This window comes from Giraffa tippelskirchi, chromosome 12 (assembly GCF_054371585.1).
Source record: "Giraffa tippelskirchi isolate mGirTip1 chromosome 12, T2T-mGirTip1v1.2.pri, whole genome shotgun sequence".
NCBI lineage: Eukaryota > Metazoa > Chordata > Mammalia > Artiodactyla > Giraffidae > Giraffa > Giraffa tippelskirchi.
In genome coordinates, this window is record NC_137286.1 from 35,536,055 (window position 1) to 35,561,521 (window position 25,467).

Below are 25,467 nucleotides of genomic sequence, written 5' to 3' on the forward strand. Positions count from 1 at the left end.
AGGTCATTGAAAGTGGAATTATTTTCTTTATTTCATTTTTGGTAGTATTTTTGCTATTGTATAGAAATACAATCAATTTTTCATTTATCTTATTTTACAGTTTTTTAATGATCTTGCCCAACTTTCCTATGAGTGTTTTCCTGTTAGTGTTATCTTTTTTGCTGTTCTTGTTCTTTAGGACATTTTCATAAAGGCTCATGTCATCTGCAAATAGCCCTTGCTTTACTTCTTGCTTTGTAATACGGATGCCTTTAATTTCTTTTTTCTTGCCATATTGCACTGGCTAAATCGTTCAGTACTTTGAATATTCTTTCTTTTGTTGTTTTTGATGAAAATTCGGCCATTAATCATACTGTTTTGCCACTGTATATGGTGAGGGGTTTTTTGTTTTGTTTTCAATTTCTTTTTTACTTTGTTTTTCACCAGTTTAATTATGATTTGTCTAGATTGTTTTTCTTCATGATTATCCTACTCTATACGTTAGTGTCTTCATCAAATTTTGAAAGTATTTGGCCACTATTTCTTCAGTTATTTAATTGTCATTTCTCTTCAGGTTCTTCTGAATTGTAGCAGTTTCTCAGGCTTTCCATGGTTTTGATGACCTTGACAGTTCTGAATAGTGGTCAGGTATTTTGTAGCCTTTTCCTCAATTAGGATTTGTCTGATGTTTTTCTCATGGTTATATTGAGGTTATGGTTTTGGGGAGGAAGACCACAGTGGTGAATGTGAATTATCATTTTTCAAATGTCAAAAGTTCATGATATCACCTTTAGTTTTCACTGATTTTGTTAGTCTTGATCACCTGGCTAAGGTAGTTTTGTTAGATTTCTCCACTGTATACTTTAATTTTAATTTAAATTTCCAGTATACTATCATCCTTGGAACCAAGTCACTAAGCACTGGCTAAGCTGAAGAGATGGGGAGTTATTCTCTACCCCCTTAAGAGAAGAATTCCTTCATAAATTGTGTGCACTTCTTCTGTACAGGATATTTGTTCTCCTATTTATTAAATTCCTATTTTATATCAATATGTCATTTATATACCAGTATTATGGCATTTCTTCTGTTGCTCAAATTGGTTCATCTTTGGACATTGAGAGCTTTTTCATTTGACCCCCATTTGCCTTAGATATACATCATCATTTTGGTTTTTGAGCATATTCTTACTTCCTGGCACTGCAAGATGCTTCAAATTCATCTTATATTTTCCCTGCTGCACCCCTCGAATCAGCCATTTGTTTAAAGATTCCTAGTTTCTTTTGTTGGAAAGTTTTTTAAAAAAATCTTTCTCTATTGAGATTCTCTATCTGTTGAATCGTTGTCATGATATTTTTTCCTTAGGTTGGCATACTGTCTTTTAATTCTTAATAACATATTTATAATAGCTGTTACAGTCCTTGTCTACTAAATCCAACATAAGGCTTCATTCAGAGAAAGCTGCATTTGACTGCTTTTTTCCTAAGCATGGTCTTACTTCTTTGTACATCTCACAGTTTGTAATCGTTTCCTCTCCTGTTCTCTTTGTCTTTGGGAATATTAGCTTTTTCTATCCCTTTCATAATTTATAGATTTTTATAAAGGAAAAGAGACAAATGTATATTTTCAATGTGCTATAATTACAGTTCCAATGAAGTGAAAGTGAAAGTTGCTCAGTTGTGTCTGACTCTTTGCGACCCTGTGGACTACATAGTCCATGGAATTCCCCAGGGCAGAATACTGGAGTGGGTAGCCAATCCCTTCTCCAGCGGATCTTCCCGACCCAGGAATCGAACTGGGGTCTCCTGCGTTGTAGGCGGATTCTTTACCAACTGAGCTATCATGGACTGTACAGTCCATGGGGTTTCAAAGAGTCTGACACGACTGAGCGACTTTCACTTTCACTGTTCCAGAACTAGTATTTAAACTCATTCCTGGGTCCAGAAACCTATTAGGTTGGTGCAAAAGTAATTGCAGTTTTGCATTGTTGAACTTTGCCCTTTGATATTGGAATACATTCTTAAATGTGGTTATATTATACATCATTTTAATGCACATTTCTCACTTTATGTTTTTTGCTAATGACTTGTTACTTGCTGTTTATTTTATATTTATTTTAGACCATAGAAATGATGTTAGACAAAAAGTAAATTCAAGCAATTTTTTTATTCAAGTGCAAAATAGATTGTAAAGCCGTGGAGACAACTTGCAACATCAACACATTTGTCTCAGAAACTGCTTAACAAATGTACAGTGCAGTGGTGGTTCAAGAAGTTTTGCAATGGAGATGAGAGCCTTGAAGGTGAGGAGTGTAGTGGCCAGCTATTGGAAGTTGACGATGCCCAGTTGAGAGCCATTGTTGAAACTGATCCTCTTAAAACTACACGAGAAGTTGCTGAAGAATGTAACGTTAACCATTATATGGTCATGTGGCATTTGAAGCAAATTGGAAAGGTGAAAAAGCTCAATAAATGGGTGCCTCATGAGGTGACCAAAAGTCAAAAAAAAAATGTTGTTTTGAAGTGTCATCTTGTCTTATTCTGCACAACAGCAGCAAACCATTTCTTGATCGAATTGTGATGTGCAATGAAAAGGGATTTTATTCAATGATAGGCAATGACCAGCTCAGTGGTTGGACTGAGAAGAAGCTCCAGAGCACTTCCCAAAGCCACACTTGCACCAAAAAAGGTCATGGTCACTATTTGGTGGTTTGTTGGCAGTCTGATCCACTACAGCTTTCTGAATCCCAGTGAAACCATTACATCTGAGCAGTATGCTCAGCACATTGATGAGATGACCGAAGACTGCAATGCCTGCAGCTGGCACTGGTCAACAGAAAGGGCCCAATTCTTCTCCACGACGATACCTTGACTGCATGTCGCACAACCAAAGCTTCAAAAGTTGAACGAATTGGGCTACGAATTTTGCCTCATCTACCATATTCCTCTGACCTCTTGTGAACTGACTACCACTTCTTCAAACATCTCAACACTTTTTGCAGGGTAAACATTTCCACAAACAGAGAATGCAGAAAATGCTCTCCAGGAGTTCATAGAATCCCGAAGCACAGATTTTTGCACTACAGGAATAAACAAACTTGTTTCTCATTGGCAAAAATGTGTTGATTTTAATGGTTCATATTTTGATTAATAAAGATGTGTTTGCGCCTAGTTATAATTATTTAAAATTGACGTTCCAAAGCCACAATTACTTTTTCATCAACCTAATATTTGTATAACTAACAATGTCTGTTGCTTCCCAAATGTTTAATGTGCAATAATATATCCAAGACTTAGTAGGCACTGTGAAAAAATAATTTTAAAAGCTCTTAAATACATACGCCTATGTGTCCTAATTGTATCTTTTTAATCTCATGAAATTTGTTACTGTAAGCATTGAGTTTATAATTTTTACTGTCTTCTTACAGAGACAGGGAAGAACGGTTGGCAGCACTCACAGCTGCTCAACAAGAAGCTATGGAAGAGCTACAGAAAAAAATACAACTCAAGGTAGGAATATTATATATTTTACTTTGAAATTTTAGAGCTGTTTTAATGTAGCATGAGATTAATATTTTTTCTTTTTAATTAATTGTATAAAAATTGAATTAATTTGTGTTACTAATTTTTGGAGTTATGTAGTTTGTCTATGATCATTTCCAACTCAACTATCTGAAAACAAATTATTTTAATAAGATAAAGCAATTGAGGGAAAAATGTAAAGAATTTTAGCATTTCTTGATTTTACTAAGTAATTTGTTAATGACTCGAGGACATTACTATTAAACTTTTAATATTTATAGACCTCTAATAATTTAGAAAACTCAGCAGTGGCCACAGGACTGGAAAAGGTCAATTTTCGTTCCAATCCCAAAGAAAGGCAATGCCAAAGAATGCTCAAACTACTGTACAATTTCACTCATCTCACATGCTAGTAAAGTAATGCTCAAACTTCTCCAAGCCAGGCTTCAGCAATACGTGACTCATGAACTTCCAGATGTTCAAGCTGGTTTTAGAAAAGGCAGAGGAACCAGAGATCAAATTGCCAATATCCGCTGGATCATCGAAAAAGCAAGAGAGTTCCAGAAAAACATCTATTTCTGCTTTATTGACTATGCCAAAGCCTTTGACTGTGTGGATCACAATAAACTGTGGAAAATTCTGAAAAGATGGGAATACCAGACCATCTGACCTGTCTCTTGAGAAACCTGTATGCAGGTCAGGAAGCAACAGTTAGAACTGGACATGGAACAACAGACTGGTTCCAAATAGGAAAAGGAGTACGTCAAGGCTGTATATTGTCACCCTGCTTATTTAACTTCTATGCAGAGTACATCACGAGAAACGCTGGGCTGGAAGAAACACAAGCTGGAATCAAGATTGCCGGGAGAAATATCAATAACCTCAGATATGCGGATGACACCACCCTTATGGCAGAAAGTGAAGAAGAAGTAAAGAGCCTCTTGATGAAGGTGAAAGAGGAGAGTGAAAAAGTTGGCTTAAGGCTCAACGTTCAGAAAACTAAGATCATGGCATCTGGTCCCATCACTTCATGGGAAATAGATGGGGAAACAGTGGAAACAGTGTCAGACTTTATTTTTTTGGGCTCCAGAATCACTGCTGATGGTGACTGCAGCCATGAAATTAAAAGACGCTTGCTCCTTGGAAGGAAGGTTATGGCCAACCTAGATAGCATATTTAAAAGCAGAGACATTACTTTGCCGACAAAAGTCCGTCTAGTCAAGGCTATGGTTTTTCCAGTGGTCATGTATGGATGTGAGAGTTGGACGGTGAAGAAAGCTGAGCGCCGAAGAATTGATGGTTTTGAACTGTGGTGTTGGAGAAGACTCTTGAGAGTCCCTTGGACTGCAAGGAGATCCAATCAATCCATCCTAAAAGAGATCAATCCTGGGTGTTCATTGGAAGTTCTGATGTTGAAGCTGAAACTCCAATACTTCGGCCACCTCATGCGAAGAGTTGACTCACTGGAAAACACCCTAATGCTGGGTAGGATTGGGGGCAGGAGGAGAAGGGGACAACAGAGGATGAGATGGTTGGATGGCATCGCCGTCTTGATGGACATGGGTTTGGGTAGACTCTGGGAGTTGGTGATGGACAGAGAGGCCTGGTGTGCTGCAATTCATGGGGTTGCAAAGAGTCGGACACGACTGAGCGACTGAACTGAACTGAATAATTTAGAAATAAATTAAAATATTATTTCAATGCTTATGAATTGCATAAATATGATTATTCAAGCTATAGCTTGGGAGATGATGATAAGCTGATGATTTTCTAGAAAGATAAGATGATGATTTTCTAGAAAGTCTTTGCCATTGGTAGATTCTAGCAGTGTGAAGATTTTACATTATGTCATAATTTACATGTTGGCGTTTCACAAGGGTAGTAAATTCCATAGAGTAGAGGATCCTATATTACTGTTTGTATTGTCCTAGAACTTTATCATTGATTTAAATCTAATGCAGCAAATACTTATTGAATCTGGTGGTAGGCATGGGGATACAGAGATGAGTAAGACACAGTTCTAAGTTTCAAGAAACTCGTAATCTAGTGTGAGATTCAGATGCTAAGCAGATAACTTCTACATGGATAAAGGTAATCATGGAGTGTCATGAAAATACAGAGGAGGAAAACACGTAAGCTAACATAAAGGGTTTCAGAAGTCAGGAAAATAATTTTAGAGGATAATTTCTGAGCTGAATCTTGAAAGAAAGCTGAGTTGAATAAGTAGATGGGTGGAATGGCACCGAGCCATATAAAATATGAGTACGAAGTCGAAAGTCTGAGATAGTGTTTTGGGGTTTGTTTTTTTTTTTTGTTTTCTGGGAAGTTATTGGAGATGTTGTAGTTAGAGGTCTGTGTCATGATGGGCCTTTTCTGCTGAGGATAAGCTTGGTCTTTATGGTGGGGCAACATTTCCCATAGTATGTTCCACGAAGTTCTTCTCATGTATGTTATCGTCAAAAAGGTGTGTAAAATGTTGCTAAGTATAAGCTAGGTTTATTACATCAGCGTGGAGTGACAAGCCTAGAGCCAGTAAGTAGCTTTAACTTACTATTTTCCAAAGTTATTTGACCACAGAAGGTCTTCTGCAAAATGCTCATTAATAACCCACAGTGTAATTCCATGGAGTACCCTTTAGAAAATGTTACTATGCATGTAGGGGATGATACAGGGCTTTATTTAAATTCTTATCATCAGCGTCCAATATTGAATTAAGACATTCTATTATTTTAGAAAGTTTAATAGAAATACTGCTTTTTCGAGTTCTCAGTGTAATGAATAAATTTCTATATTTTTACACTTTGATTTCCTTTACAGCATGATGAAAGCATTAGAAGACACATGGAACAGATTGAACAAAGAAAAGAAAAAGCTGCTGAGTTAAGCAGTGGACGACATGCAAATACTGATTATGCCCCCAAATTAACCCCTTATGAAAGAAAGAAGCAGTGTTCTCTCTGCAATGTCATGGTAGGTTGTCAGTATCAGTGTTGTGATGAGACGTTACAGTTTATTACTAAAGTTTATTAAACTATGGATATATATTCTCCAGTCTTAAAAGTCATACAAGGCATGTGCTGAGTACCATGAATTTCTTTAATGATTTTTATGCAAAGTAAGTATAGATAGTATAGAAACAGTATCAGCATTTAGGAGTAGCAATGCGAAGGACCAAAGCATAGTTGCTGCTCAAATGGATGTTTACCTAATGATACTAATGATATTTTAGCCTAATGATACCTAGGTCAATATTTTGGGATATTAGGACCACAAAAGTAAAGCACCATTTTTCAGTGCTGAGACTTGCACCTTTATACTTAGAAGAAATTGATATCCTGTTAAGGTTGGCTTTGATGACATGCCTTTTTTATCATCTGTCTTCTAGAGGAGTCTTAGAATTGTATTCTAAAGAAAATATTTTTAAGACTAATATATAAATCCTAGAGTGATTGCAAGTTGCATATAGTATACTAGATAGAATGTATAATATTTAAAATAAGATATAATTAAGTGTTCATTACATTGCTTTTAGATCTCTTCAGAGGTGTATCTTTTTAGTCACATTAAAGGAAAAAAACACCAGCAAGCTGTGAGAGAAAATAGCAGCATCCAAGGGCGTGAACTTTCAGATGAAGAAGTGGTAAGCTTTGCTTTGGTTCATTTACATGTATTTTATTGAGTCCCTTCTATATTCTCTTCTATTACGAAGAAATCCATGTTTGTATGTATCTCTGTGATTATCTAAAGCTATATTTAGTAACTACTACAATACAGTGTGGGCTTCCCTGGTAGCTCAGTGGTAAAGAATCTGCCTGCCAATGCAGGGGACATGGGTTTGATACCTGAGTCGGGAAGATTCCCTGGAGACGAAAATGGCAACCCTTTCCAGTATTCTTGCCTGGAAAATCTCATGGACAGAAGGAACCTGGCGGGCTATAGTCCATGGGATCACAAAGAAGTTGTACATGACTTAGCGACTAAACAACAACAATATAGTATACAAATATCTTTATTTTAGTATTTATATTAATAAGAAACATAGAAATAAGAATTTAATACTGTTTATATAATTTCAGTGCATAAAAGGGTTTATGGATATATACACTACCATGTGTAAAATAGATAGCTTAGTGGGAACCTGCTGTATAGCCCTGGAAGCTCAACTTGGTGCTCTGTGATGACCTAGGGGGTGGGGTTGGGGTCAGGTGGGACAGAGGTTCATGAGGGAGGGGATATATGTATACATATAGTTGATTCGCTTTGTTGTACAGCAGAAACTAACACAACACTGTAAAAAAATTATACTCCAATAAAAAAAGAAAAAGATTAATAAATGATTTATGATATTTTGATATTTCAATAGTTTAAGAGTTCAGTGATACTCGATGTTTCTTAGAAAATAGCTAACTATATAAAAATCATAGAAATCGATAATTTTGTATCAATACAGTACATAGGAATTTTTGGAAATGCATTATTTATCTACCTATGATTACTGTTAACATGGAATTTAGATTTGTACAAGTATTTTTATAAATGTTTTAATTCGACTGTTATTGAGATATGGATGATACTACTAATTTCTTAATTTGTTGGTTCTGTATGTACTAAGCAAATTTCTCAAGGTACCCAAGATGAGAAATTCATGTTTTTCAGGTATCTCTTAAGATATCCAGGAAAAGTTATTATGGTTCTGTGAGGGCAGTACTTGTGTGTAGGTGCTTAACTTAAAAAAGTGAAAATATATGTTTAACTTTTTTTTAAATTATGGTATATATTAATAGAACACACAGATTTAAAGTATATAACTCAATGAATTTTTACATTTGTTTCACTCATGTCAGCACATAAATTGTTTCTTGAATCCTGGAAGGCTCCTTCATCCCCCGTCTCAGTCGTTCCCCCCCACCCCCCCAAAGGTAACTCGTCTCTGACTGCCGTCAGATAGTCTTACCTGTTCTTTAACTTCATATAAATGATATCATACAGTATATACCTTTTGTGCTTGGGCTTCTTTAACTTATCCTTAAGTCTGAGATCGATCCCTAGTGTTTATGTGAAGCTATAGATCATTCTTTTTCTTAGCTTTTCGTCAGTGCCTTCCAGACAAAGACCTTCAGGATCACATCTACAGTTGAGTAGAATTGGGTTTATTCATTTGTTACAAAAAGAGAAAGTGCACACTGTGGGAAGTTGTAGAGTTTCTCAATAAGGTGTTGGAATGGACTTATTATAGGAATTGGGTTTTTGCTTAGGTAATATGGATAGAAGAGAGTATTCAATGACATGAGACTTTGCTCTGGATTGGATACTGTCAGGAAGCAGGAGTAATTTTGTGTTGTTTTTTTTTTTAATATATATTTGGCTGTGTCTGGGTCTCAGTTGTGGCGGGCCGGATCTTCATATCGGCTTGTGGAATCCTTTGCTGTTGTGCATGGGCTTCTCTCTAGTGGTGGCACATGGGCTCTAGAGCCTGCAGACTCAGTGGTTGCGGCGCACAGGCTCTCTAGTTGTGGTGCATGGGCTGAGCAGTTGTGGCACGGGCCTGGGTAGTCCCCAGCAGTTCCCCAACGGACCAGGGACTGAAGCCGTGTCCCCGGCATTGGAAGTTGGACTCTTCAACCTTTGGACCGCCAGGGAAGTCCCTTTTGGTTGGTTCTTAAAAAATCTTACCTAGGTAGGAGGAACAGAGCTGCTGGTTTCTAAGTTTCTGATATGACCAATGTTTGAGGAGAAATGACACACGGTTAATTTGACTCATTCCTTCTAAGGATTTTTGCCCCTTGAGTTCCAACTATTTTGACAGCTCTAAACCAAATTCTGTCTCCTCAGCTCAGTAAGACTGCCACTTTCAGCTTTCACTGTTCTCTCATGCCAAAAATTGGCATAAACACTTAGGGCAAAATCCGGAGTGAATGTGGAGCTCACCTCCTGTGCTTCCCTTCTTTTTAGGGATCATGATTTCAAGTTCTGGCTTTGTTCGCTGTTTTTAATGACTTCAAGTAGATCTTTTGTATATTTTTTGCAACTTTTGGAGTTGGAAGGTTAGTCCAGTATAAGCCAGTTCACTGTGGCTGAAATTGGAAGTCTTTAAATGTTTAATTTCTGTATATCCTTTGACATAATGCTTGTTGCATAGAAAGGCATTTAAGAAAAACTTATTGAAATAAGTTGAACTGTAAGGTTATACAGAATGGCTTCAAGTACCAAATAATAAAGGTGAAATAAAAAAAGAAACTAATCATCTGTTTAGTTTACCAAAAATAATTTTTTACCTTTTACTCAAATTGAGTATTTCGAGTATTATGGAATGTTTTTACTTGAATCATTCATGTGGTTGTCCCCATTCTCTACTTAACTTTGCTGTTTATAACTAGAGTCATGTGAATATGTGTTCCACTTTAAAAAAATCCTAAATTGTTTTCGTTAATTAATTTTTTTTTTTTTTTGGTTCTGCTGGGTCTTCTTTGCTGCATGGGCTTTTCTGTAGTTGCAGTGAGCGAGGGCTACCTGTCATTGCAGGCTTCTCATTGCAGTGGCCTCTCTTGTTGCAGCTTCTGGACTGTAGAGTATATGGGCTAAGTTGCTCCACGCCATGTGGGATCTTCCTGGGCGATGGATTGAATCCATATCTCCTGCATTGGCAGGTGGATTCTTCAACACTGAGCCACCAGGGAAGCCCCATTAATTAGAATTTACTTAGTCTCTTTGAAAGAAAATCTTCCACTTATAAAAATTATTTGTAATTAAGTTCTCTTAATAAAAAAGCTAAATATTCCATTTAATTTTCCAAAAACTATTCGAAAATTTTGTGCAGCACTGCTACTATGTAAACTGAAATCTAAATTTTATGTGTTTTTATCTCATTGAGAAAAATAGAAAGGGAAGGGATATTTAATTCATGCATTTACTTTGGAAGAAAAATGTATAGTATTATATAACTTTTGTAGCTACTAAAGCATAGTTTGATGTTTAGCTGTTGTGGTTTGAGGTTTGATTGATATATTCATTTTGTGTACTGTTTCAGTTTAGAAGTTTTAAATTTTCTTTAAGTTTTCACTTCATTCATGTAGTTATTTTTGGTAATAGCCCCTTTTCCCTCAAACCAAGTGTGCATATGACTTACATGATATATAAAGGCCATTTTATACTTACTCATACACACATTTCATTTTTAATCAGTGAGGGTAACTATAGTAAACATACTTGTTCTACTTAAAGTTATTACTTGTCATCTGTGATGTCTTTATATTATATATACCTTATCTGTGACCCTTCTTCTTTGACATATAAGATTTTATTTATACCACCTCTGACCTAATAAAATTGGACCTTTGACCTTATGCACTTGACATATCAGATAACTTACTCTTGATCTCTGACACATTTTGTTTTAAGCCTGTTAAACATAATAGGTAGCTGCCCAGCAAGAAAGGCTTAATGTTTTGGGTTTTTATTGTAATTTGACCAGGAAATTTTTCTTGTGTTTCTTGAGACTTCACAAAAAAAAGCTACTATATGTTCAATTTTTTTCTCTTTCATTATCTTAGAATCCAAATGTTTAAAGACCATGATTTCTAAAGGACAAAGAAACTGGTACTAGTTTAAATATATTCCAAAATTTAATTTTTTAAAACAATACTAGAGAAATGGTAAAGTATTAGTTTTCATAAAACTCTGATTTCTTTTGTAGTCCTGTTTTCACATTCTCTGAAGAAGATGATAGTGGTTTTTGCAGGACTTATATAAAGTACATTTAATTCTGTAAAGACAGTGAAATTAAAAAGATTTTAAAACTTTTTTTAATTTATGTATTTCTGTGTTTGTGAGACTCCTTGGCTTTAAAAGCATATAAATTGCACTTGTTTGTCAACTCGTGTATTCACATAGAGAGATAATAATAGTTTATTTTCATTTAATTAATGGAAAATATGAAAAGAACTTTTATGAAGGATCTTAATTATAATTTATTGGATGTTTACAATCAAGTGTGATTTTACAATTCCTAAATTAATATTTCTTCTTGGTGAACTATACTAGATAGGTGATTGAATAAACATTTGAGGTAGTGAAAATAGAAAGATACCATTGTATTTAATGGAATATAAGCCAGTCTCTTTGGCTCCAATGTGCCCGTGATTGATGTGGAAGATGTAGTAGATGTCTCCCAGAATTGATGGCAGTCTGAGAAATGATAGTAAATACTTGTGTTTCTACAAAGCACAAGTATTTGCTATTACCTCTTTTTATAATCATGTTTAGGAAAACATCTGCCCTTCAACAGCAAATCAAGTCAAATTAAAAAACCTACAACTCATTTAGAAAGGACCTTCATTGTCCCCCTATACCTCAATAAGTACAATTATATATGTTTGAGAAATGATGTAAAAAGCATCTACTGTTTCTTATACGACATAGTTTCCATTGCTTTCATTTTCTCTTTAATAGGATGGGAAATTTTTTATAGTTGTTTATATATATAATTCACACATACATATAGCTGATTGTTAATGTGTGTATTTCCTCTAACCTTTAGAATTCTTATGGTAGTAAATGCACTCCATTATACCTGATATGTGCAGGGAATACATAGCTATCTATAGCTGATTCAGTCTTCTTCATTGATTCAAGGAAGAAATTTTAAGTAGACAATCAATTTGTTTAAATCTTAGTTTGATCCAGTAATTTAAATAGTTTCCATAGTTAGTACCCAGCCTCTTTTATAACAATCCTCAGTCCCCATCCTCTTGCTTGTCTCCTTAAAATGGCATCTGTGTATATCAGAGTAAGAGTATGGCTTATGTAACCCCATGTTAGGGGGAAAAGTTGGGATCTTACTACATAGTATCTTCTCTTTTCTGATTTCCAGTATGAGTTCCTAGTTTACCTGGTTACTTAGTGTACTCATGGCCACCGATCCTAAAGGGTAGCTAGTGAATTGCTAATCTTTTCTTTCCACTTGGACAGTGTTCTAGTGGAGCATGAGCCATTTATTTATCTCTTGCTCATCAGGCCACCCCTGAGGTCTCTCTGCCTTCATTTCTCTGAGACTTTACCATAGCCTCCATTCTGGCTCATGGCATACCTACTGGCTTCTACCACCTAAGAACTAAGGGCATTTGGGGAAAGCTTTTATTTTAATCAACACCTAATTAGGTTCTTTATCTGAAATTCTGTGGCCAATGTTTTAGTTCCAAAGTAGTTATTTATAGAGGAGCAGGGAATGCCTATCTATCTCTGATCAAAGTTACTGTGTTTTAGTAATAATTATTCTGTCAACTTGGCTTCTCTTGCATTTGGAAGAATAGACACATCTGAAGTATCAGGAAAATCACAAAGCTATAAAACAGAATTTTCACAGTCCTGTAATTTAGTCCTCTCTCTCAAAAAAAAATATTTTTTTTAAGTCATGAAGTATTTTAGCATCAGAAAGTAATGTAGTAAACCTCATATTCCTGCTTCCTAGATAATTAGGTAATGACACTTCTTTTTTTTCTTTATATTTGGAATTATAGGGGAAAACATGAGATTCAAAGTGTGGTGATAGTTCCAGGTTCAGGAATAGGGCTTAAATCCTCATGTTCCGCAATGAAGTCAATAGCTAATCCTAAAATTGAAAAATGTAGAAATAGCAACACAAAATATATTAGTATAAAGGAAAAAAGATAAACTAATGAGCTAAAATCATTGCCTCTGGATTTGAGAAAGAAGTGGGGAGACCAGTAGGAAATTACTTTCTTTGAACTATTGACTGTGTTAATTATGTGTATTGGGTAACTTTGATAAAAGGAAAAGCATTTTTAAAAATTAAAGAAGAAATAGAACAACAGAGATGTGTCCATGTTGCTCTCGACACATTTTTGTTCTTTTGGTTCAAGATTAAAATTAGATAAATGAATGTGTCTGCAAGCATAAAAGACCACAATAGTGAAGTTGGGTATTTTGGCAAGTTACATCCTTAGTTCTTTATTCTTTTAAATTGTTGCAATAACCTTTGATGCCATTATAAAAAGCAAAATACTGGATTCCATTTAGTGCCACTTTGAGATTTGGTCAGGTAGGTGATGTATTCTTAATTTCAGGTTGGCTTTTTAGCTCTTTGGGTATTGTAGAACAAATGAATTAAAGCATGTATAATTGACTTTTGCTAGGGTGTTACCTATTCTAACCATACTATAAGATTTGGGGTACAAAGTAACCTTAGATTTATGCCAATAACTAGTTCAGTGACTTGGCATTTTATGCTGAATAAAATTAAGACTTTTTAAAAAAAATTCTGTTTATTTTCTGATTTGGAGGGTTTTTTTAAAAAAACAATTTATAAGTTTTCATAAATGGCTCTAATCAAGGTAAAGAAGTTCCTTGGTTTTGTAAGATATTAAAAAATAAGTAGGTATTAATTTTTATTGAAATTTTTTCTTGATCTTTTGGAAAGGTCACATTTTCCTTTAATTTTTTTGATGTGATATATTACAGTAATGACTTTTCTAATATTAAGCTTACTTGGTCTTGATTTAAAGATATATAATTGAATTTGTTTTGCTGATATTTAATTTAGATTTTCCTTTCTCAAGATTATATTAGCTTCATAATATAAACTGGCTAGTTTATCCTATTTCTTTTTTTTGTAGTCCAGGATAGGTTGCATAAAATAGAAATAATCTTTATTTGAAGTCTTTGTTTAATTTTGACTAGGTAGAGATTTGCAGTTTTATAATTATTTTCTCCAAAGAACTGAGTAGATATCATTTGCTGTCTTTTGCTTCTCCTCTTACTGTGGTCAGTTAGTTCTTCATTATTCTTTTTTCAAAAATTGCCTTGGTTTTCCCTCCGCTTTTCAATTTCTACATAACCTTTGCTGTTAACTTGTTAAGAACATCTTGTTTGTGGTTTGATTAAGATTGCATCAAGGTAAGAGTAGACATCTTTTAAATATTCTTTCTAGGAAATTCCCTTGTGGTGCAGTGGTTAAAATTTCACTTTCCAATGCAAGCGGCATAGGTTGGATCTCTGGTCATGGAGCTAGAATCCCACATGCCTCACAGCCAAAAAACCAAAACATAAAACAGAAACAATATTGTAACAAACTCAATACTTTTAAAAATTCTTTCTTTCCATCCAGCCACATGTTTGTCTACTCATCTATTATATTTGTATGTATATAGCATTTAATACTTTGGCCACCTGATGCAAAGAACTGACTCATTGGAAAAGACCCTGATGCTGGGAAAGATTGAAGGCAGGAGAAAGGGATGCCAGAGGATGAGATGGTTAGATGGCATCACTGACTCGATGGACATGAGTTTGAGCAAGCTCTGGGAGTTGGTGATGGACAAAGAAGCCTAGCGTGCTGCAGTCCATGAGGTCGCAAAAAGTCGGACACGACTGAGAGACTGAACTGATCATTTAGTAAAGTACATAGTTTTCTTTATTTAAACCTTAAGCTTTCTTGCTGGGCTTATTTTGTTTCTAAATAATTATTGAATTTTACAGGTATTTTGAATTTCAGTTCTTCTTTTAAACAAAGATATTTCCAAGGTTACAAATTAGAGTGGTAATAATGTCTTTTGTATGAATGCTTGTGTGTATTTAAAAGTATGAAGTGATTCATGAATATGACTGTTAGATATTTTGCATAGGGACTATGATGCCAAAAATGAGCACTACTTTTTGTTTTTAATTTCAACTTTTATTTCATTATGGTCATTGATTATGGCTTATATAGGTTCTACTTTGGGAAATTTATTGATTTTCTTTATATCTTCATACACTGTAAAATTTTAATAACATTTTTTCTCTTTGTGTATATACATATCACATTTGGTCATTGTTATGCAAATATTCCTTTTTAAAACCTGTTTTTGTGCTCATTCATACCGTTTTCTTAAAAATGAAGACTGCCAGTATGCTATTATTATTTATTCATGCTTCCTTGTATTCTTAAAGTCAATTTTTGCAATATATGTATCCTGGAGTTTACTGTCATGGTTATAATTATTTATACATTTTTCACCTTACTGACGGAGAAGGCAATGGCACCCCACTCCAGTACTCATGCCTGGGAAACCCCATGAACGGAGGAGCCTGGTAGGCTACAGCCCATGGGGTTGGGAAGAGTCAGACACGACTGAGCGACTTCACTTTCACTTTTCACCTTCATGCACTGGAGAAGGAAATGGCAACCCACTCCAGTATTCTTGCCTGGAGAATCCCAGGGACGAAGGAGCCTGGTGGGCTGCTGTCTATGGGGTCGCACAGAGTCGGACACGACTAAAGCGACTTAGCGGCAGCAGCATCTTACTGATCAATTATACCTTTAAAGAATATCAAACATCTTTATTTCTTATGTAATGCTTCCTAGATTTTTTTTTTTTTGTATCATATTATTATGGCAAGCCTAGTTTTGGTTAGATTTTTGATGTCCTTGTATATTCTTCCTCTTCACTCCCCTTTATAGTTTTATTTTTGCATCTAGATCTATTACTAAAAAAATATGCTTTTATTTTAGTGGTTTTTGGCTCTATAAAAAAGTACCATGCTGTATGTAATTTCTTTGGACTTAACTCTTTTCTATTCGATATTATAGATTAATACAAATTGGAAATTTCCTGCTGTTTTAAGGCACTTTGAGGTATAACTGTTACACTTTAAAATGCACTAACTTTAAGTTTACAGTTCAATAAGTTTTGGCATATTCATAACCCATGATCAAAATAGTAAAATAATAGTCACCTCAAAAAGTTGCTTCATCTGCTATATCTTTCCTGATTTTCTGCCTACTTCTGTTCTGTCAATTTTTGAGAGAGGGATATGGAATCTTTTATTTTAATTGTTACTTTTTCCATTTCTTTTGACCATTCAATCAGTTTTTGCTTCATATAGTTCAAAGCTTTGTTATTAGGTTCATAAATGTTAATCATTGTTATGTCCACTTGATTAATTGACCCCTTTTTATTATCAAATGACTTTTATTTCTAATAATACTCTGTTACCTTGTGTAATATTAGCATAGCGATTCCAGCTTTCTTTCTTATGCAGTGTTAAAGTAATAGTTCTTTTCTATCTTTTTTCTTTAACCAAATATTTATATTTTTGCATGCATCCTTTTGTTAAACATTTAAACGTTAATAGACATAAAGGGAATGTTTATTCTGGTGCTGTTGACTGTGATATGAGACTGCCTACTCTCTTAAGCCCTTGTCACCACAGGCTGTGAAAACCACCCAACTGGGAGGTCTGACACTATGAACATTGTCTCTGATTTTGTATTGAAAGGGTGATATTATTTGTGTTCGATGGTAATATTGTTACTAGAATATTATTTAAATGATTTCTAAGGATGAGGCTTGATACTAATCTAACTTGCTGTATATGAAACCTTAGAATTCTGCAAAGACATCTTTCATGATAAGCCTTGGTTCAATACAACTGAACCATTCCCTGCTGTAGTATTGAGCTCAGACCTCTCCCCATCTTCACAGCATGATAAATTAATAAGCTTGTTGAACTCTGGGCTTTTCTTTGAGTCATCTGTTAAACCTCAGATTAGATCAGAAAGGAACATCAGAATCTGAACAAGAAGTCTTTACCTCATTTATCATCTCCACCTGCCAGAAGACTGATGGGGTATTTGTGATTGTCACTGAGGGGCAGGGGACAGATGGTGGACTATCATCTGTCACAAGGTGGCCTTTCTCTTTTACATGGTGTCTGTTTCACAGTATTTCATTAGCTTCAGTTTTCTTATCCGTCACTTCAAACAACATAATACACAGATTGTAATAGATAAAAACATAAGTGTATCCTACCCCTGTAGAAAGGGACCTGGGAAGAGTTGAATCTTTTGTAGTATTAAAATAGCCTATCAAGTTTTATAGGTTGTCATTGTTGAATGTGTTTAATTTTTCAAAATGGTGCTGCCACAAGGGCATTATTTTGATTTTTTTTAAAAAGGCATTACATTTTAGATTTTCTTAAATTTACTGTTTGACTAAATTTAAAATTTTGTTTAAATATAATGGAACTCTCAAACTTTTTTTAAAGCATTTCTTCAGCACCTGCTTGTGCACTCTGCACTAGTCCAGGTGCCAGGGAAGCAGAAATAAATGTCACTTGAGCCTATCTCTTCATTTTATTTTATCTCTGATAAATTTCATAGTTTCATGAATCTCTAAACACACTTATTTAAATACGAGTGAACTAATTCTTGTATATGGTGCTTTCACTTTTGAATTGTGTTTAGATGATAATTATAGATACTTTGATATGGCTAGTGCCATCCAACAGGTCAGTAATTATAAATCAGCTTTCCTCTGAAATCTTTCTGGGGGATAACCTGCTGGAATGGCTTTATGGAAGAGTGGTATCAGCCAAAATAATAGTTTTCTATATATTCTTTCAGTCTTATTCATAGTAAAATTCTGGCTCTCTAACTAAGCTGTTAGCATAAGCCCTTGGCACATTTCGTATTGAATTAAATGTTAATAAACTGAATGATGGGCTTCCCTGATGGCTCAGATGGTGAAGAATCTGTGTAAAATGCAGAAGACCCTTGTTCAGCCCTTAGGTCGAGAAGATCCCCTGGAGAAGGGAATGGCCACCCTCTCCAGTATTCTTGCCTAGAGAATCCCATGGACAGAGGAGCCTGGCTGGCTACGGTCCACAGGGTTGCAAGGAGTTGGAAACAACTGAGTGACTGACGCTTTCACTTTTTCACTTTCAAACTAAATGTTAATGAGCTAACCTGTCATTTATTAATTTCAATATACTGTGTCTGTGAGGGTGATATTCAAGATATATGGTAGGTAAAGTGCTGTCTCAAAATGCCATGTTGTTTGTAGTTGAGTATGTTTTTATTTCTTCCCTTCTTTCAGCTGCTTCTCCTTTTTCTCCTGATTTTCCTTCTTCTTCTTCCCTTCCCAAACACCTTTATTTCCCCAGTCTGCCATCTGTTCTTCACCTCTCATTTTTCTTACCATCATTCTCTAAAGAAGCGAGAAACCAAGCTCCTACCTTCTGGGCCCGCACAGTTGCCCAGTTTTTGTAGAAGACAGTGAGGAAGTAGTGTAAAGTGCCTTGTATTTATCTTACTTGTTGTTGTCCCAGGCAGGCTTAAAAGAGTGGAGTGCCTCATAATATTTTAAGAATTTAAGAGAAAACACTATTTGTTTCTGAAATTGACTAATATCATTGGATTTTAGATTACAAAGTTGAGAAAGTACAGGATGAGGTTGAGAGAAAAATGTTTTTCCAAACAAAATGTTGAAAACCCTTGCATTAATTTCTCATCTATTTAGATTTGTAACTTGGCATCCACCCTGCTCTCTTTTTTATTCCCATCCTGCTCTTGAAAGTAAACTTTTGGCTCCAGAGAAATATGCCTTTTGAGCATGACATTGGATTTCTATAAAGAAACAGTTTTGATTTTCAAGTAAAAATACTTTTGTATTACTGTAATGAAACTGTGGTTCTTTTTATTCAGAGAAGACATATTTAAATCTTTTGATCTAGAAAGAGTAATATCCTTAAAAATTCTCAGTTCTGTATTACAGTATTTTTAAATAATGGGAAGCAGGTTGTTTTCTTCAGTGTAGCATATTTTACGAAATGTATTTATTGTGAGGTATAACACTGGAGAGAGCTCTAAAATTATACTTTCATAAAATCCTATGTGTGTCATTTATATTTTCTTGCTCATCAACTATCTTTAGAACTTTGACATTGTTTCCCGAAGATCATGAACCTATCTATAGCTTAATTTTTTCCTGTCTCTTTTAAAAAATAAAGAACCTTTAGGAGGAGTCTGATAGAATATCAAGGTCATAAACTTCATTATGAATTATTTCGTTGACTATAGTAAATTATGTTAGAAAGGCCAGTGCTTTGGTCTAGTATGCCATAAAAGGTAATTAAAAGAATAAGAAGGGTATAAACTTTGATGAGATCATCTGTATAGATATTAGTTTCCTTATATACATTGCTAATATTTCATATTACAGTAATGTTTAAATAAGAAGTCACAATTATGACTTTAAAACTACATTTAAATGTGTGTGTGTGTGTGTGTGTGTGTGGAGTTAGCCATACTTAATTAGATTTTGGACTTGAGACATTGATTTATTTTATTTTATTATTTTTTAATTGGAGTGTAATTGTTTTACAGTGTTGTGTTTCTGCTGTACAACAAAGTGAATCAACTATACATATACATTGATTTTTAGGATGTTAGAAAATGGGGGGCTTTAGAATTTTTTGTCTAATGCTTTTATTTTACTAGTGAGGAAACTGAGTCTCACAGAAGTGTCTTAGCCGTGAGTGGTAGAATTTATCCTGCTATAGTTCTCTTGACTCACAGTTTAGAATTTATCCTGCTATAGTTCTCTTGACTCACAGTTTAGTGCCATTTCCATGGCATTTCCATGGCACCAATTTGCTTTTCTATTCCTAAGGAAAAACAGTGTCTCTTACTATGCATATGTAGAATTAGCAGTGTCAAATAGAATGGCCAATGAACACTCATTTCTGACTTGTTAGTAGTAGAGTAGTGCTTGCACTGAGCAGGATTCCATAAGGGTAGAAGTTGTGTTTTTTTTAATTCTTATAAGAAAGAAGGCTATGCAGAGGCCTTCAGATGATTTTTGGTCCTGATAATTCACATTTTGAAAATGAGTCATAGACACACTTGAGACACACTGCATCCCAAAGTGCATACTTTGCTTTTCCTTGTGCCTGTGGCGTAATAATTGGGATTGTGAGTAGATACCAAAAGATGAGTGTATTTTTACATAGTTATATCTATTCTTTCTGTAGTACAAATGAGCCTGTAGAAACTGTAACCTTATACAAATCAATCCTCTTTAAATAACTTGCTTTTTCCTTACATTTCCTTATTAGCATTAATTTTACAGTGATTAAAATATTAATATACATCAGTTGTGGAAAATTTAAGAAAAACTGAGGTTTGCCTACTGTTAATATGTTGGTCTAATTTTCTGCTCTTTACCTGTGAATATCTTAATCACTTACTTATATATAAACCGCATTAAAAGGATTAAAATTTGAATTTTTATTTACCATTACTAGTGCTTAAAACTAATCTAACCTTGCTAGTACCATATTAATGCATGTGCCATAATTTAGGTAATCAGTTCCCTACTGCTGACATTTTGTTGTAAATCTCACTGCAATGAATGTATTTATAGAGAAATATTGTTGTGCCTTTATATTTCCTTATGGTAATTTTGTGGAAGTAAGTTATTTGAAGTTTATTTTTTTACTGAGCATTTTATTAAATATAAAGTAGACTGGACTGTGAAACTGGTTGTTCATATTAGAATGGAGGCAGGAATATCAGTCTCTTAAAAGCTCAATTTTTGGATGACGAGAACTATAGATAACTTTAAGCAAGCAATATTTCAGGTAAAAGGAGATGAAATTGCTGTATTTGTCTTATCTTAGCCAGTTCCTTGGGATTTTGAAAAAGGATGTCATCAAGGATTATTTTTTTGCATAATATTGTCGCCTTCTGTCATTAAAATAGATATCAAACTGGGAGTCCACTCTCTTCAGCAATTGAGTAGTGCACAAACATGTAAATTTCATTATGAGACTAGTTCTTGGATGCTTGAGAGATAAGAATGTTGTGATTTCATTTACTAGTTTTGGCAAGCCAAACATAGAATTTTAAAATTGATGTGTGTAAATTATTTTTCCTTACAAGGTTTTCTAAACTGATGGAGAATTTTCTAAACTGATGAAGAATTGAAAACATTTATAATTATAGACAGAATAAGATGACAAACCTCTGTGTACTCATCACTCAGCCCCTGATACTGATAAACTCATGATGCGTCCTGCCTTATTGAACTTTTCCAGTCACTTTGCCCAAATACTATTTTGACATCAGCTCTAAATATCATCTCATAAGAACTATTTTAAAATGATTTACTTTCTACTTACACATTTACTATAAATGAGAAAATTAAAAATGCCATCAGTCATCTAGTGACAGGTTTTAGTATTTTGCCTTATTTTCTTATAGTCATTTTATGTACAAATGAATACACATATAAAAATGCAAAGATATACACATATAATTGAATATAAATTTTTGTACATAACTGCATTAATTGGGAAAGACAAAAGACTAACCTGCTGTAATAGTGACAAAAATACAATGATTTTTTTTAAAACATAGATCTTTATTCCTCACAATAGAGTCCTGAGGTAAGCAGTTCCAAGTGGTCAGGGTGGCTTTATGCCATGTGGTTTTTTCAGAGAGTTACCTTCTGTTGCTATCATCCCCTAATATAGTTCTAATATTTAGAGCTATGTTACAGGCGCTTTAATGGGTCTTCAAGCATTAAACGTGTATTCATGGTCCATTGGTGAGGATTCAGTCACATGGCTGCCACTAGCTATAAGAAGAACGGGCGGGCCTTCCCTGGTGGTCAGTGGGTAAGACTCTGCCTTCCAAGGCAGGGGTGCAGGTTTGGTCCCTGGTCAGGGAGCTAAGAACCCACAGGCCTCATGGCCAGAAAACCGAAACATAGAAACAATGTTGTGACAAATTCAATAAAAGACTTTAAAAATGGTCCATATAAAAAAAAAACCTTAAATACAAAGAAGAATTGGGAAATTTCGCCCCTAGCGGAAAAATTGTGACTTGCTAAAGCTTTGTTACTGTGCAGTGTATAGTAATTCCTCTATACTCTCTATCGCCTGCTCACGGGCAGGCAAATATAGAGACTTGATCAAACTAGGCATTTAGCCTGTTTGGAAAAACTGTATTTGGTGTGAGTTCTTTCATCAGGATGAGCATAATGTCTCATAGACTTTCTTTTTGTGATACTGACATATTAGCTTTTGATTAATGGATACCTAAATCCATTAATTCGTCAATATGGAGCTATTCCAATTCTACATTTCACTTTCACTTATTATTTGGAATACACTTATAAAGATATTCTTTCCTTCATCTACTATTTAGTTACTGATTAGCAGGTTAATTTTTTTTTATTTTTACCTGTTTCCAGTATAATGAGTTTCCTATTATCTGCCAAATGTGTCCAGAATTAGTTATTTTAAAATATATATATCATTATAAACTCTGGAATTATTGATAGCTTTCCTTCATTGAAAAATTTTCTTTTTCTTAAAGCTCAAATTATGCTGTTGGTCAGTAGGAGCCTCTTAGAGTTTGCCCTCAAGTTCTTTTGACATAAGCCTGTAGAATTTGTTAGTTACCTTGCTACTTGATATGGCAAGATGTTTAGTTTATACTTAGCTGTTTCATTAAGATGTCTTGATTACTTTTACTGTGAAATGATATTTCAAGAGCATAAAATATATGTGATGTGTGTGAGTATGTTATACACAAACACCCACACACATGCATGCATGCGTGAGTGTGTACTAAGTCACTTCAGTCATGTCTGACTCTTTGTGACCCGGTGGACTATATAGCCTGTGAGGCTCCTCTGTCTATGGGATTCTCCAGGCAAGAATACTGGAGTGGGTTGCCATGCCCTTCTCCAGATATACATACATACATATGTTTATATGACATACATTTTGGAGCCCGAGAAGAGAAAATGTGTCATTGTTTTCCACTTTGCCCCCTTTTGTTTGCCATGAAGTGATGGGACTGGGTGCCATGATCATAGTTTTTTGAATGTTGAGTTTTAAGCCGGCCTTTTCACTCTCCTCTTTCACCTTTATCAAGAGGTTCTTTAGTTCCTCTTCACTTTCTGCCATGAGGGTGGTATCATTTGTATATATGAGGTTGTTGATATTTCTCCTGGAATCTCAATTCCAGCTTGCACTTCATCCAGTCCGACATTGCGCATGATGTACCCTGCATATAAGTTAAATAAACAGAGGTGACAATATACAGCCTTAACATACTCCTTTCCCAATTTTGAACAAGTCCGTTGTTCCATGTCCAGTTCTAACTGTTGCTTCTTGACCTTCATACTGGTTTCTCAGGAGAAATGCTCATAATCTCCTTTACTTCATCCGACATTATGTACACAGCAATCTTAGAATAATATTACTAATAATCCTACTGCCAATGTTAACTACTGAGAACAGGTTACAATTCTTTTCATGTTTCCCCATTCTCATCTTTTTTATTAGTAATTCTATGAAAAGTCTGACATTCAGCCATTTTACAACTATTTCCTTAGCTTTTAATCACTAGTTTAGTCTTAGTTTTGTAAGGATATATGAAATATTTACCACTTAGTCCTCATGTCTCTGTCTCTATAGTCATGTTGATTTTCTGAGGCTTGTTCTATAGTAGATTCTTCAGGAAGGTCTTATGAAACTAATATTCTCTTTAGGTTTTTTTTTTAATGTTAATAACAATTTATCTGTGCTTTCTATACTTGAAAGCTGGTTTTATTGGGTATAAAATCCTTCCTTCACATTTCTTCCTTTGATAATTCTAAATAAATTTATAGTAGTTCCCTCCCAACCTTGGAGGATGTATTCCAAGACCGCAGTCCTAGTGGATGTCTGAAACCATGAATAGTACCGAATACTGTATATATACATTTAATCCTTGAACAACACAGATTTTAATTACGTGAGTCCATTTATACATGGATTCTTTTCAATAAATATAGTACTACATGATTGTGGCTGGTTGCATCTGTGAACATGAAAGGCCAACTGTAAGATTATGTGTAGATTTTTGACTGTGTGGGGATCAGCATCCCTGACTCCCATATTTTATAAAGGTCAGCTGTATTGTCTTTTTTCTATGCATAAATAGGATAAAGTTTAATTCATAAATTAGGCAAGTTAGAGTATATTGAAATTGCCAGTATCACTATTCTTTGCTTAGTAATCATTTTTAGATAAAATAAGATTACTTGAATACAAGCACTGCCATACTACAAACCATGTGATAACCTAGATGGGTACTATGTGACTAATGGGTGAGTAGCATATACAGCGTGGAAACACTGGAAGGGAAAGATTTATATCCAGGCCATGTAGTGGGGTAGTGTATGGTTTCATCACACTTCCCAGAACAGTATATCCAATTTAAAACTTAAGAGTTTATTTCTGGAATTTTCCAGAAATGTTTTCCATTTAATATTTTTAGACCAAGGTTGACCACAGGTAATTAAAACCACAGAAAGTGAAACCAAGGATAAGAGGAGACTACTATACTTCATTTTGTTCTGGCTTAAAATATTGCTGTCAAAAGCCCTGATGATAATCTAATTTTTGTACAGATTTTATTTTTAGAAATTGTAATGTTATATGTCTTTATATTAGCCACTCTGGGTCAGTGTTTTCAGATTTGTGGTGTACTCTTTCAACATTCAGTTATATTCTTTTTTAGGAAAGTTTTCTTGAATTATATTATAGTTTTTAACATTTGATTTGTTCCCTTGTTTTTTGGTTTTCTTTTTCAAGTGCTCCTGTTTGCTGTATCTTTGCCTATCTTTTGTATTTCCACTTACTCTCAAATCATTTTTATTTCTTTTGTTTTAAGTATTTTTCTCCCTTTTGTCTTTTTAGTTGTCTGAGCAATTATTTGTTGCGTTTATTCACTCTTTTGTCTTCTATTTTATCTTCATTTCTTAAATGATTTATTTTCTTTTGCCATCTTCACTGAGTTTTGTAACCTAAATTCTGAGTCTTGGAGATGGCGATGTGTGTTTGATCATTTTCCATATTTGTTTTAGCTTATTTTGAAATACAAGGTTACAGTTTCATCTTTTCTGTGTATGTTTTTTTTGGGGGGGGTGTTTTCATTGTTTGTAGTGATGCTATTCTACTTATTTGTTTTTCTTTTAATAATTTTGTCATTTGATCTTGATACCTTTGTATTGGTTATTTTTATGTGGAATTTGTTTTGTAAGACCTTTATATTGAGTTGTGATTCAGGGTACCTATTCTAACTTCTTAGAGCTCCTTCTATTGTTTTTGTAAAAAATACAGTGACTTGCTTTCT

At 34.5% G+C, this 25,467-nt stretch overlaps 1 protein-coding gene across 30 annotated transcripts in view; it reads left to right on the top strand.

Annotated features, from left to right (window-relative positions):
- SCAPER (S-phase cyclin A associated protein in the ER) overlaps positions 1–25,467 on the top strand; it is a 407,833-nt gene that overhangs the window by 132,896 nt on the left and 249,470 nt on the right. For all 30 annotated transcript variants that reach the window (XM_081549564.1, XM_081549573.1, XM_081549582.1 and 27 more), the window contains 3 exons: positions 3,404–3,485; positions 6,315–6,467; positions 7,030–7,137. In XM_081549564.1, the coding sequence (XP_081405690.1) occupies positions 3,404–3,485; positions 6,315–6,467; positions 7,030–7,137 (343 nt within the window). The remainder of the gene's footprint in view (positions 1–3,403; positions 3,486–6,314; positions 6,468–7,029; positions 7,138–25,467) is intronic.